The sequence below is a fragment of the Drosophila kikkawai genome, chromosome X, assembly GCF_030179895.1.
Source record: "Drosophila kikkawai strain 14028-0561.14 chromosome X, DkikHiC1v2, whole genome shotgun sequence".
NCBI lineage: Eukaryota > Metazoa > Arthropoda > Insecta > Diptera > Drosophilidae > Drosophila > Drosophila kikkawai.
This window is the reverse complement of record NC_091733.1, coordinates 9008255-9023194: the sequence shown is the minus strand read 5'-3', so window position 1 is coordinate 9023194 and position 14940 is coordinate 9008255. Positions and strand designations below refer to the sequence as shown.

At 33.6% G+C, this 14940-nt stretch overlaps 3 protein-coding genes across 3 annotated transcripts; 2 read left to right on the top strand and 1 right to left on the bottom strand.

Annotated features, from left to right (window-relative positions):
- The first annotated feature begins 23 nt into the window (after positions 1–23).
- On the top strand, positions 24–8860 carry dpr18 (defective proboscis extension response 18). The gene is made up of 8 exons (XM_070287955.1): positions 24–702; positions 3651–3957; positions 5072–5683; positions 6164–6351; positions 6426–6639; positions 6699–7032; positions 7619–7743; positions 7815–8860. Exons 2-8 carry the CDS (start codon positions 3795–3797, stop codon positions 7928–7930), a joined length of 1752 nt encoding a protein of 583 aa, XP_070144056.1. The 5' UTR covers positions 24–702; positions 3651–3794; the 3' UTR covers positions 7931–8860.
- Positions 8861–10158: 1298 nt separating this feature from the next.
- Nipsnap (protein nipsnap) lies at positions 10159–13330 on the top strand. The gene is made up of 5 exons (XM_017173570.3): positions 10159–10294; positions 11573–11752; positions 11834–12127; positions 12199–12341; positions 12825–13330. Exons 1-5 carry the CDS (start codon positions 10221–10223, stop codon positions 12971–12973), a joined length of 840 nt encoding a protein of 279 aa, XP_017029059.1. The 5' UTR covers positions 10159–10220; the 3' UTR covers positions 12974–13330.
- On the bottom strand, positions 13027–14738 carry LOC108079274 (zinc finger matrin-type protein 4). The gene has a single exon (XM_017173568.3). It carries the CDS (start codon positions 14664–14666, stop codon positions 13503–13505), a length of 1164 nt encoding a protein of 387 aa, XP_017029057.1. The 5' UTR covers positions 14667–14738; the 3' UTR covers positions 13027–13502.
- Between the last annotated feature and the right edge of the window lie 202 nt (positions 14739–14940).

The window sequence follows — 14940 nt, the reverse complement described above, 5'->3', positions numbered from 1 at the left end:
TTAAGAACTTAAAGGGTATACAGACTTCGGCTACCCTAAGCTGGCTTTCTTGCTTGTCATATTTTGAGTTGGGATATTTATTTCACTCAGAAAGTGTGCTTTCCCCGCCGGAAAATACCCAGTTTTTCAGGGGAAAAGCTCTGGAGCTTTGGGACAGTCACCAAGGATGAAGAGTGGTGAGCAGCGAGCGTGTGCTTCTGGTCCTGGGGAAGCTGCGAGTGTGCAGACAGGAGCTTTCACTCGATGTCCTTCGAGTGTCCTGCCTGCCTGCTGGAGAGTCTGGCTTCGCTGGCTGCCAGTTCAGTTCATTACAGTTTCCAAGGATAAACGATACCTACGTGCTCCGGATAGCGTCGCCTTCGCCAGAGCCAGAGCCAATTGTCGTGTTTCGAACAGTTCGTCGTGGTCATCGCATGTGGAATATTCGCGACAGCCAGTGCCAGTGCGTCATAGGAAAATCCCTAGCTTTTTGTTGACACACACACTTACACACAGAGGATATGCTGGCCAAGAACCAATCAATGTGGCACGAGTAGTATTTTTGTTTACCTTTTTTTTATTGTTTGCAAAAAAATAAACAAGCGAAAAGCGAAAGTGCAAGTGCGGCAAAAGATTGAAGCCAAGTCAAGGCAAGTCAAGTCCAAGTCAAGTGATTTCCAGCCTGAATATTCGAATGGAAGCCAACACTCTAGGGGTCCTGGGGTAAGTGAAACGATATACATGTATCCTCCAAATTAAAGCTGATAATAAAGCCCTTAATTAAATCACTCAGACATCCTTCACCTGTGGCACTTAAAGTCAATGTCTAAGGCTTCAAAGAGAGTTTAACTTTGAACATTTTTTATTATTTTTATTATTTTTATTATTTTTAGTTTTGAGTTTGCCAAGAACTATGAAAGCCCGGCCACACACACTCTCCGGATTATCCCTTGTACGCAGCCCCAAAATATAGGCTACGATTTTAGCAGGCTGACAAAATAAAATCAAGCTTGTCACCGCCGTAATTGTGTGCTGGGAAAGTTGTAAATTGGTTTTGTCAATGGAAATCTCGGAAAACAAGCCTCTTGTCCGGTGGGGCCTGTTGTCCTGTTTGTTAGGTAGGGTTGTCCTTAAAGGGTCTCAACCAAATACAGGTTTTATTTTTTTTCTTCTTAGAAATCGAAACAATTATAAAAGTAGAGAAAGGAGAAGTGGCTATATACTTATTTATTATTCTAAATTGCACTTAAAATTTAATTTTTATAGAATTTTTAGATTGATAAATAATAAGTATAATATAAAATGTTTAATATCTTGCCTATAAACCTATTAATTAGCTCGCTTAAAACACTCTAGATATCATTGACACAAACAAAACCATATACATATTTGTTTTGGGAAACCAAACATTATGGCCAGCCAGTGAATCATTAGCTTATCTGGGTCAGATATTGTGATTTATAGAAATTAGGCACTTCCATTGCCATGTCACCTTGGCAATTTGATTTAGTGGCCACCAAGAGAGGTTTATGAGGGAATATATATTGGTCTAAGGAGATATGGGAACCAGAGGAGCCAAGCTTGTGGTATTTAAGAGTACTTTTAGTAGAAGATCTTTTGGAATGTTTCCTTTAAAAGTGATTGGTTTTTCTTACCCTAACTAACGTGAAATTACTTAAATTAGCTCAGCAAAAGCTTATTAAATTTTAATTTTTTTTATAAATATTATTATTATAAATATATATAAAATTATAAATAAAAAGGTGGACTTTTTAAAAGGCAAAGAGTTCAAGGTTTTTAATATCCAAGGAAAGTAGGAATAAAAAAATTCCATAAACGAATAAATATTAACCAAAAAGAGCAAGTAAAATCCTAAAAGTTAATTCTTTTTAATTCTTTTTCATTTTCACTCTCTTCTTAATTTTGTATATACCTTAACTATTTAAGGCACTTGTTCATATATGCCATATAATTTCGATTTAACTTTGTATAATAATAATTTATAACATTTAGATATATGTTACATCTTATTATACATTATTTGGTAAATATTAAATATTTAGTAAATATTTCTAAATATTGTTATTAATAATATTGCTATAATTATTATTTTAAGCATTCCTTTTTCCTGCTTTTATTTTATATTTAAAATTCTCTAAGGGATTAAGGTGTCCATCAAGGAGCATACTAACATACCTTGTTCAACTTTAATATCTAACAATTTTCAAAATTAAACAAAAAGTGTTAGGGAACTGTGACATTTATTATTTTAACATTTACATTTATATTATCTTAACATTTTATTAAAAATCAAAGGATTATAGGGCCAGAAGTAGATTTTTGGCTTTCACAGTTGGAATGATAAAGACAAAAGAACTGCTGAAAAACGAGATTAAACTCTATCTTATATACATATTTTTATAAATATTTAAAATTAAATTATAAAAAATGTATTAGAATGTCTTCTAACATAATTTTAAATATTTATAAAATTATTTATCTACTTCATTGCACTACCAACTTCTGACTCAAATTATAAAATTAATTAATTCAGATTCTATATTATTAAAAAATTTATACATAATGTAATACTAACTTCTGAATCAAATTAAATATTATAACTAACTTCTAAATCAAATTATAATTTATAATTAAGTTAGTTAGTATTATATTATTAATGATATACAGTCTTAATAATAATTTTCCTTAATTTTCTTAAAGACTTCAATGTAAATTAAAACAATACAGTCCCAGTTCTAGTTTTAAAAGTAGAATTAAAAAATAAATAAATACTTCAAGTTTCAAAACTTCTTAACAAACAATATCCCCAGCTTGAGTATGGCCATAAATGTTTATTAAAATAACTTTAAAAATCCATTTAGCATTACGTGCTTGGCTCTAGTCACAAAAATGTTCCAAAATCACAAATTAAAGCCGTTATTATTTCCATACATTATTGACATTCCCCCGCGTCAAGGGTTAGAAAATAAAAGAAAATCCAAAGGAATTATTTAGAAGCACATATGTGCGTGCCTAAGCCATTTTTGGCCATCAAAATAAATTGTTTAATACGGGAAATAACCATATATATAATATAATATACACATCTTTTGTGCCAAGTACTTTTTACTCAAAGAAAATATGTATATATACACCCGCTTACGTATTTTGTACATATTTTAAAATATATTACGTATACGCCCCATGATTTCCTACTCCACTAGCCCCAGGGCATAACGTAAGCATATCTGAGCCTGAAAGTAAGGCACGTCGGCATACGAATGTCACAGAACAAGCTTGGTGAATAGAGTGACAGGTGGTACACTTGGGCATTGCGAATGGTTTGCGGAGTTTACCTAATAAATGCATTAAATCGAAATCAAAAAACAAGAAAAATGTATGAAAATAAAGGGGAAAGAGGCTTAACATTAAAGAGCTTTTAAATTTGGAAAATAAAATCTTTTTCAGCTTCTTTGTTTGCTTTAAATATTTATTTATTATGTAAACCTTGTATAAATATATTATACTAGATAAAATTAATTTTGATAATCGATAAATCGAATCTATTTGATATCGAAAAAGAAGTATGGTCAAAGGAGAAAATACGTAAATTTAAATTGTTATAATTATATATATTATTTATCATTTTTTATTAATGATTTTCTTTTCAGCATTTCAGGCTGAGGCTGAGGCAGCTCCGCTTAACCATCGACTTATCGATCACAGCGGCGGAGTTATCGGCTTTCCGGGACTAAAATGTTGCTTTCTGATTTCTATCGAGCACAATCCGTAAGCCACGTACCCACGTGCAAAGGATGAGGCGTCCAAAAGGATCACATTGGGCACTATCATCAGCATCGAGCGCGGCCCAGACGGTGCCACTATCCCACAGAAGTTCACAATCCACCGGCAGCCTGAGACTCCTCCGGCTGCTGGCCGTTGTCTCAGTAATTGGATCGCAGTTTCATGCCGTTCTATGTGAGTGTTTTTGGACATTAAATCTCTAAAAAAAATATTTAAGAATAATATCTAATAAAATAATAAAAATATTTAGTAGAGAGTAATGTTAGATATCAAACTTAATAATATTTGTATTAAAGAGTAACTAAATATAATACAAATAATAAGATCTAATAGGATTTTATTCTTAATAATATTTTTATTATATTTATTTACTCTCTAAAAATAATATTAATATGAATAATATCTAATATTAATCCTCTAATAAATGTTTATTATATTATTTTCTCTGAAAGTTTTGAACCCTTTTTATCAATTATTTCTAAAACTGAGAAGTTTTACTATTTTTAATTGCTTAAATTAGTGTTATTTGGTCCCCAATGAAAGTTTCTAATTACAAATTAATGTTAAGATTAGCGAGACATTTTAGCTAAAAAAAATTGAATTTTTTTTTAAATTAAATTTAAAAAAAAGAGTTTTTATAAATTTAAATTTTATTCATTTATTTTATTATTAAATATTAAATTCTCTAAAGGAATTTACAATTTATTGTTAAGATTAACGAGACATTCAAGCTAAAAAAATTGATTTTTTTTTAAATTAAATAAAAAAAAAAATTGTTTATAAAATTAAATTTTAATCATTTATTTTATTATTAAATATTAAATTCTCTAAAGGAACATAAGCATACAGTAAAATATATAATATAATATATAATATTATATAATCTCTTTCTTATTATATTATTTATATAAATTTTAAAAATATATTAATATTATTTAAAACAAATTAAAAGTATTAGAGGTAGGAATACATTACTTTAGCCATTATCCTTGATTGTATTCTCCTTCTTATTATTATTTAAAAATATATTTATATTAATTAAAATAATTAAACCTTCTAAAAGGGAAGAATGCATTACTTTAGGAACTATTCTTGATTGTTTTCTCTTTCCTAATATATTATTTTAATATATATTTATATTATTTTAAATGAATTAAAAAAATTAAAAGAAAGAATACATTACTTTATCCATTAGCCTTGCAATAAACACATGCTCACAAATGAAAATAACCAGTTAACTCAACCGTGAAACATAAAATATCATCATTATCGACCATTCCGTTCGCAGGCATTGCATCCGTTGAACCCACAGCAGCGGGAGCGGCAGCCACAACCAGCTCGCAGCAGCAGCATTCCAGCGGCGCCGGCGAGAATCACAGCTTCTTTTTTGATGACTATAACACAACGAAGACGACTTCATCAACCGCCGGGGGCTATCCGGCGACAGGAGCTAGCGCCAGCACGGCCGCTCTCTCATCCCCAACCCAGGACCAATACCAATCCCACTCCCAGTCCCAGTCCCAATCCCAGTCCCAAATGCCGGCCGAAGAAGCGTCGGCGACGGCGTTAGACTTATCGCACTTCGCCATTAACCCGGGCGTGCGGCTGGACAGGGCTTCCGTTAAGGCGGCGGCGGGCAGCAATGAGATTAGCAATAGCACGCCAATCAAAAATTTAATTACTAGCTTTGGGCGCCCCGCTTTGATGGCGGACGACCAGCAGCAGCAGCAGCTGGTGATGCCTGGAGCGACGGCAACCGCTGCTGTGGCAGTGGCTTCTGCCACAACAACGACAACAACAACCCTGGCGGCAACCCTAAAAAGTGCCAAGAGCACCATAAAGCAACCCATCGATTCCACGCGCTCCAGGAACCATTGGACAGTGGGTGTGGGTGGTGGCGGTAAGTCAAACGATGGTGGGGCCAAGGCCAATGTCAAAGCCTAATTTACACTCGAAAAAGTAAGAGGTGTCTATGAAAATATTTTTTAAAAAATATAAGAAGGGTATGAGAAATAATTTTAGGTATTTTTGAGACTTTTATAGAAAAAATCGGTAATTTTAATAGGTTTTTGGATTTTTTTAAAGTAAAAATTATCGAACTTAATGTTTAAATTTTTATATTATCAAAGAATATCCTTAAAATGTATATATATAAAATATTTTAAATATATAAAATATAAAAAGTATATAAAAAATTTAAAATATATGAAAAATACAAGATTTCTAAAATATAAAAAGTAAAAAAAATATATAAAATATACAACAAGTTTAGTAACCCTTTTTAGGCATTGCCAATCAGAATACTTCCCTTTTTTTTCCAGTGCCCTGTTAATATTTTCTGAATCCTCATTACACGCTCTCTCTCTCTCCCTCTCCGCAGGATCCGCTGCTCGTGACACGGAACGTCCCCGCACCTTCCGCAGCAAGCACCACCATGAGCACCACTGGGGGCCATTCTTCGAGGAGCCCGTCAACGCGGGCGCCTCGGGCGAGAATCTCGTTTCCGCCGTGCACTTGTTTACGGAAGCGGTGCTCAACTGCCGCGTTGGCATGCTCAAGGACAAGACGGTGGGTCTTCGAGGATTATTATTATTAAATCCTGATAGAATATACATGAATACATATATATCCACTTCTACCAGGTCATGTGGGTGAGACGGACCAGCGAAAAGGTATCCCTGCTGACCGTTGGCAACGTCACCTACAGCGGCGACCCCAGGATACGGGTCAAGTTTCAATATCCGAACAACTGGCGGCTACTGATTAATCCCACGCAGACTGAGGACGCCGGTATATACATGTGTCAGGTTTCCACTCATCCGCCGCGGGTGTTCACCACGAACTTGACCATTTTGGGTGGGTCCTAATCCCTAGAAGAAGCCTTTAATATAATTTTTTAACTTGAATTTTCACAGAACCCCCGCTAAGGATAATCGATGAGCATGAACGGGATGTGGGGGATCGGTACTACAAATCCGGCAGCACCGTCGATCTGCAGTGCCAAATATCGCGTAACTTTTTCCTCAAGGAACGCTACACCATCCTCAAGTCAACCGAAACCACAAAGGGAGGAGGTGACGTCCACAAACTATATAACGAATCGAGCGGCGAGCCAAATCTGGTGGGCAATGCCAGCCAGCTGGCGCAGCTGAAGCTGTCGGGCCTGGAGCTGGAGAAGTACTTTAGTAAATTTATAACCTGGACAAAGGATGAGGAGCCGCTCCAGGGACTGACCAACAAGCGATCAAGGTAAATATATAATATTTAATAATTATTATTTTTATAATTGATATTTAATATTTATTATGTTTATAATAAATTTATAATATTTTATTATTTATTTTATAATTTATTAATTTTTAAATAAATTTATAATATTTTATTATTTATTTTATATTTTATTTATTTTTAAATATAATTTATATTTAATATTTATTATATTTATAATTTATATTTAATATTTATTATAATTATAATTAATATTTGATTTAATAATATTTAAAAATATTAAACTTAAATTTAATAAATTAATATTATATTGATAGTTAATATTATATTTATAACAAATATTTAATATATAAATAATATTTAACTTTTTTTTATTTACAATTAATATTAAATATTTAATATATTTATAATTAATATTTAATATTTATTATATTTTTTATTTTATATTTAATATTTATTATATTTTTAATTAACTTTGATGTAATAATATTTAATAATATGAAAAACTAAATTTAAGAAATTAATATTTATTTTATAATTAGTTTTTAATATTAATTATATTTAAATTTAACATTTAATATTTATTAAATTCCCCTCTAAATTTCAGCATTTCCGATAAATGGCTTACCAGTCGCATTTCCATTGAAGATGCCAAGCTCTCGGATAGTGGCAACTATTCCTGTTCCCTTGGCCGACTGTTTACTGTAATTGTCCAAGTACAGGTACTCACAGGTACGAATTCCTTTAACTATTTATTATATTTTTAAAACCTCTTACTAATTCTTTTATCTATATCTTTTTAGGGGAACTACCCGCGGCTGTCCAACACAACATAGCATCCAGAATCCAAAATTCACCTGCTGGACTCTTGGTTATTCTCCTGTTCGTCCATATTTCTCTACACTTGGCGAAAAACTGAAGGACTTTAAATGTGACAAATGTTTGACATCAAGACAACATATTGAGGCCATTTTCACAAATCATTTACGTAGTAAATGTTTGCGATAAAGGGCCCATCTGGGGTGTAAAAAAAAAGAATTTAAAGTCGGTTACAAGAAGGAGATTTTCAGAAAAAAGGGTAATTTTTTTTCTAGTTAAAATTAAAATTAAAAAAGTTTAAAGTCAGTATGAGAAAGAGCTACAGTTTGAATTTATTTATAATTTTCTTTATATTTTTCCTGAAAACCTAACTCTATTTGTTTAATTTAAAATTTTTGAAGAAGAAAAACAACAGCTGGTATATTCCTGTTTTTAAAGGACCCTACTTTTTAGGTAGAACTGCAGCCATATTTAATAAAATAAACAAAGCTGGAACCTTTTTATATAATAAACAAGGTTTATTCAAAACAAAAGACTCTAATTAAACCGGAAACTGTAGCGCTTTCTCATATTGGTTTTCCTTTAAAATCGCTCAAACCGATTTTCGGGAAAGTCCCCTTCCTGTAACCAACTAAGAAATTTAACTCAATGCCCTAATTTTTTTTTGTGAACCTTTCACTAATGTATCTGAGTAAGATATCGAAAATAACAAACCCAAAATGCCAAACAGAGAAATGGGTTTCCTTTTACGAAATACAATTTGGCCTTATTTCCTTCTGAATCCTTTTAAAACACCATCTTCCCGCTTGTTTCTCTGTATCGGAATTTATAATTTAGTATTGTGAAATTTTTCTAAGATCCAAATCGAAACTAAAACTACAACCACAATTTTGTATAAAGTCCACAATATATCAGTTATATAAAAAAAAATAAATAAAAAAAATATGAAAAAAAAATCGCCCGCCAAAAACTTAAAAACTACTTTAAACATAATTAATTTATTTCGTAAAAATAAAATATACAAAATTAAGATATGAAAGATTTACAAATTCAGTGAGCTTAAAATATATAGTTTTTCCCTTTGTATTTTCTAAGTTAGAAAATGTATAAAAAATTGTATGACTTGCGTTTGATAGTTCTGTAAATATAAATATAATATTTGTAAGTTACGAATGTAGTTATATTTTCCCTTCCGTTTCACATTGTTCTTCGGAGCCCCAACCATGTTGATTATACATTAAGTTTTTAATTATATACATATGTACGTGGTATTATTTGGGAGGCAGTCTACTAGGATCAATGCATACGATGCCTGCCTGCGAAAAGAAAAACGTTTTGTTAAAACTACACTCAATGTATTATTATTAAACGAGTAAATCAAAAACGATACTTTCAAATATACGAACCATTAATATATATATAAACTATAGTAAGTATAGCATGCTTTTATTTTTCGCCGTTCTAAGGAATTATAAAGGAATATTTTCATATTTTTAAAGCTACCTGCAAAATATTTAAATAAAAGCGCTTGTCTGTAGTTATCGATAGAAACCGCAATTTGAACTTAACCGTGCCACGAACCAGTTCCTCTCGGAAGCTCAAGCAGGGCTTGCATTTCCGCTCTCTCTCTCTCTCTCTCTCTCAAGAATTGCATTATGGCAACTTACTTTAACTTAACATGGTTAATATTTATGATATTTATTTGATTTTTAAGAATATTGATCCAACTAGGAGTTAGTCTCTGCCTAACAAAGCTTCTGGTGCTGATTTCTTTAGCATTTTCCTCAACCAAAACAAAAAACAGCTGCCACGGCCTGTGCCTGCCTATCGCTTATCGATAAGAAGCATTATCGCCCACTGGTTCACTCGATCTAGTTCCATCGCGAACTACACAATTATTATTTATAGGCCACATTTTTTTGTTTTCTTTTAACGTTAACATTTCGTTTGGATCTTATTATTTTAGTTTTTTGATAACACCAACGACATATAGAGTGAGTGCGTGCGACCGCCTGCCCCTGTAAATTGCGTGCGAATATGTGCTTTTTGTTCGGTGCAGATATAGAAATATGTACATATTTGTTTTTGGAACTTTGATGGTGGGAAGGACAATGTTAAGCACCTCCTTACCACCTCCTCCTCCTTCTCCTCCACCAACTGCCGGCGCACTTGCACTGGCAAGTGTGACTCTGACTTCACCTTGACTAAAGTTCACGCGACCAGGCGGTGGCTGCGGCAGCGGGCGGCACAATGGGAACGTAATGATAACAGTGACACCGACACCGCTAACCAGTCGCCCGATTCTTTGCAGTTTCCGTCGCACAATCACTGCCTCCGCCTCCTGCTCCCTGCATCGCTGCACAATTCGGCCGAGATCTCCGCATCGAAAAATGTTGAAGCTACGTAACCTCCTAGCCATCGGCGGCAACAACAGCAACCACGGCAGCGGACTGCTGGCTGTCCGGTAAGGCAAACAACACACAACATGCATATTCGAAACAGCCACAGCTGTGTCTGTGTGTGTGTGTGTGTGTGTGTATATATACCCCGTATATATATATTATATGTATTTCATATATGGAGAACAACATAAGGTCGATTCCATAGAAGATATAGGGCAGTGTCATTATTTTTATGATTAACTTGGACGATTTTTAAGGTTATTTTTACTGATTTTGAGATGAAATAATATAACAAGGTTGTTTATTATTTATTTATCAAGACTTAAGTATAATTTTTGTATAAAAACTAATACTTTTTGATATGTTTCAACCTATTATTTTTATCACAGAAGGTTTTAGACTATTTTAGATCCTGAAAAATATATCTCAGCCAACTAGTTTATCCGTGTAATATTAATAATTAAAAAATTATCCTTTTATTTAACTTGAACTAACTAACTTTAACTTTAAATGTAATTTATATATTTAAAATATTAATTTTTATATTTTTAAAATATTAATATTATTGAAATAAATCCTATTTGACGTCGTAAATATAATTTATATATTTAAAATATTAATAATAATATTTCTAAAATACCTTAAATTTATATATTCTAAATATTAATATTATTATTTATCAAATTAATAATATTTTATAAATATTTTTATTAATATTTTATAAATATTTTTATTAATATTTTAAATGAATATTCTTTAATTAACCTAACATAAATATAATAAATATATTTAAAAAAATATATATATAAATTAATATTAATTAATTGTATTAATAATTATCAATATTTTACAAATATTTGACCTCATAATTATACTAATCTATATATTTAAAATATTAATATTTCTAAAATACCTTCTATTTGACCTCATAATTATAATTTATATATTTAAAAAATTAATATCTATATTTATATAATTATTGGTATTTTATGAATATTGATATTAATATTTTAAATACGATTTTAAATTAACCTCTTAACCATAATTTATATATTTAAATTTTGTAATATTTTTCACCCTTTTAAAATATATCTTCCATATCCACGTATGCAAAGGTTGCCTAATTAAAAAATATATATATATTCAATCTCTGGCCAGATATGAGAACCTAAATACACATATATATAAATATCTGTTCGATAAAGATAAGATTATTATTAAAAAAAAAAAAATAAAGAAATAAGAACGGTAGAGATTGCCTAAAAATAATCAAAGTTATAAGCTTATCTGGCTCAGAGTTTAAAATCCATATTCTTTTATTTTCCCTCGCCCCCTCCCAGTGCTCTGTCCACCACGGCTAGCTGCAAGGATTCGGAATCATGGTTCTCAAAGCTGCTCGTCCGGAAAATAGAGCCAACCAAGGAGCCGCACAGCCGCATGCTGAGCGACAAGGAAATTATCTATGCCCTGCATACCCACAATGTCAGGCCCGATTCCATGAGCAACTACCTAAACAACTAGTGGGTATAACTAGCTACTTTAAAAAAAAATTAAAATTAAGCAATTATTTTAAACCTTTTTCCTTTTTATTTTAACTTTAGCAAAACGACGGTGGCTTTAATCAACGATAAAAAGGCAAATCTCTCCTGCGATTTGGTGGCCTCTTGGACCGTCCAGGTGGGCGATATGGATCAGTGCCTGCATCTGTGGAAGTACACCGGTGGCTTTGAGAAAATCGATCAGGCCAAGGAGGATCTGTGGAACGATCCAGAGTATCTCAGCCTGATGCACGAACGCTCCAAGTTCCTGCGCTCCCGCCATTTGCAATATCTCCTGGCCTTCAGCTACTGGCCACAGATTGCCAGTCGTCCCGGCAAGAATATTTACGAAATGCGGTATGTTATATTATATTCTATGTTACATATGTAGTTATTGTTATATTTACTTTAAATATATTGAATTCTAGATCCTATCGACTGACCCCTGGCACCATGATCGAGTGGGGCAACAACTGGGCCCGGGCCATTAACTATCGCAAGCATAACAACGAGGCATTTGCCGGTTTCTTCTCGCAGATTGGGCGACTCTACAATGTCCATCATATTTGGTGTATGTACAGCCTTTTATAATTATTTATAATTATTATTATTTTTTTTTAATTTTATAATTATTTACAATTTTATAATTATAATTTTATAATTATTTATACTTGTATAATTATTTATAATTTCATAATTAATAATTTAATAATTATTTTTAATTTTAGAATTATTTTTAATTTATGATTTTATAAATATTTACAATTTTATAATTATTTATAATTTTATTATCAATTATAATTTTATAATTATTTACAATTTCATAATTAATTATAATTATTTATAATTGTATCATTAATTATAATTGTATCATTATTTATAATTTTTTTAATATAATATTATAATTACTTTTAATTTTATAAGTATTTGTAGTTTTATAAATATTTATAATTTTATAATTATTTTTAATTATATTATAATTATTTATAATTAATAATTCTATAATTATTTACAATTTTATAATTATTTATAATTTTACATTTATTGGACACAGGTTACAAATCTCTGCAGGACCGCAAGGAGACCAGGGAGGCTTCCTGGCGCACTCCCGGCTGGGATGAGTGTGTGGCCTACACAGTGCCCCTGATCCGGGACATGCACTGCCGCGTCCTAGCCCCCACTGAGTTCTCGCCCACACAATAAGCAAAAAAAAAAAAAAAAAACGGTGCACTGTTTCGATTTTTCGCAATCCAAAAAAAAAGAAGATAATCGAAACTTGCTGTCGCGAGTTTATGTACATAATGCCAGCCACCCATTTAATCATCTTAGTGTTCTCTTAGTATAAATTAAGGTCAAAGTGGACATACATATTTCTCCTAAATTTGTACATGCCTCCGGAACTATATTATGATCGATCTATGTAAGCACAATGTTTGAATTTAACCCAAAAAGATGAAAAGAAACAAGAGTCTTTTTTGTTGTTAGCATAAAGAAATAAAGCTATTATGAAACTGTTACATAAAGCAGAGCTATGCAAGTAAAAAAAGAAAGAAATTTTAATTTAAAGAGTTGCAAAATTTGGGAGGAATTTAAAAATAGGAAGTATCAGTTTGGAATCAGAAGCAGATTCTATACTGGTTGAGTTTTGGAATTTATTTACTTGAAAAGTCTTATAAATTAAGCAAGCCTTTGAGATAAATTTATTAATTTAAAAATTAATGGTGGACATTTGTTAGGCACTTTTCTCCGCCTGCTCCGAGTTCTTCGCCGTCTTCAGATGCTTCTTGCCCACGAGATGTTGCTGCAAGCTTGTCACATGGTTCATCATCTTGTTGCAGGGCTTGCAGTAGTACTGACCAGTGGGTGTGCGATGCATGAGGAGATCCAAGCCCTCGGCATTCTCGGTAGCCTGAGAAGCTGAAGCTGCAGATGATGATACATCCGGTGGCTCCTTTTGTCCAGCATTGCGAAGTTTGCTCTGGTGGCGAGCCCCTTTCAAATGCATCTCCATCTGATTGGCGGATGTTACGGATATATTGCATAGACTGCACGAACATTCCGTGTCCTCGGCAGTTTGCTTTGGTGCTCCTCCAACTGCTGGTACTCCTTCAACCGCCCCTCCAGCTGCTGCCCCTGTTGCTTCCTCTTCAGCTGACCTAGTCTCAGTCTTATGGAACAGCGCCCCGATGCCATACCGCCCGTCCGGGCTAACCTTCACCTCGAACTTGCATCCCATTCGCACCCACTTGCCGGCGGCATCGTAGTAACCGGCACCCGAGGGTCGCGAGCCCTTTTGCTCCACCAGCTTGTGCTTCCGTCCCGAATAGTGTTGACTGGCATGAGCGGCCGAGTTGAGATCCAGATCGCAGAGGTCACAGTGAAAGGCATTGGGGCCGGTGGGACTTCGCTTCAGGAACCGCTTAACCGGAGGCGCCTCCAGGCCTGCGTCCGTGTAGTTCTTGGCCAGCCAAGCGCTGATATGGCGATCATGAGCCCTGGACTCGTAATGGTCGCGGGCAGAAATCATCGAAGTCATCTGCACCGAGCACAGCTTGCAGGACAGTGGTCCGATTAGCTGGTTCAGCCCGTCCGGATAGCTCTTGTCGCGACCGGGAAACAGTTCCAGGTCCTTGCCATTGCCATCATCCAAACTGGTGGCTATCTCTCCATTGGCCTTTCGCTTCGGTGGCCTCGTACTTGCCGTTGGCTCGCCACCAGGTTTGCCGGGTGCCAGGAACCGTGGTTTGTCGGTTCCGCCGAATACCGGCGGTGGCGTTGGAGAAGCTCTCAGGGACTGGTCGTCCGGGACGCCACTTGCAGTGGCTCCTGGCGCCAGGTGGGGTATGTGATAGCCGCTGAGATTACCGGAGGAAGTCATGGAACTTCGCAGCTGCATGTGTTCCCAATAAAGGCGGACGCATGCGTCAAACCAAAAACTTGAAAAAAAGAGCCAAGATTTTAACCGATTCGGTATTTTATAGTATTCGCCATAATATTAAAAAAATACTGCACTTTGAAATTGCCAAAAAAAAGCTTATAAATATAACGAAATTATTAATATATTAATTTGTTAAATTTGTATTATTTATATATAATTATTTAAAGTTAAAAATGGCAAAAATGAATGTTTTAAAAGTGTTCTACAAAGACTTGTATAACAGTCTTGGCGC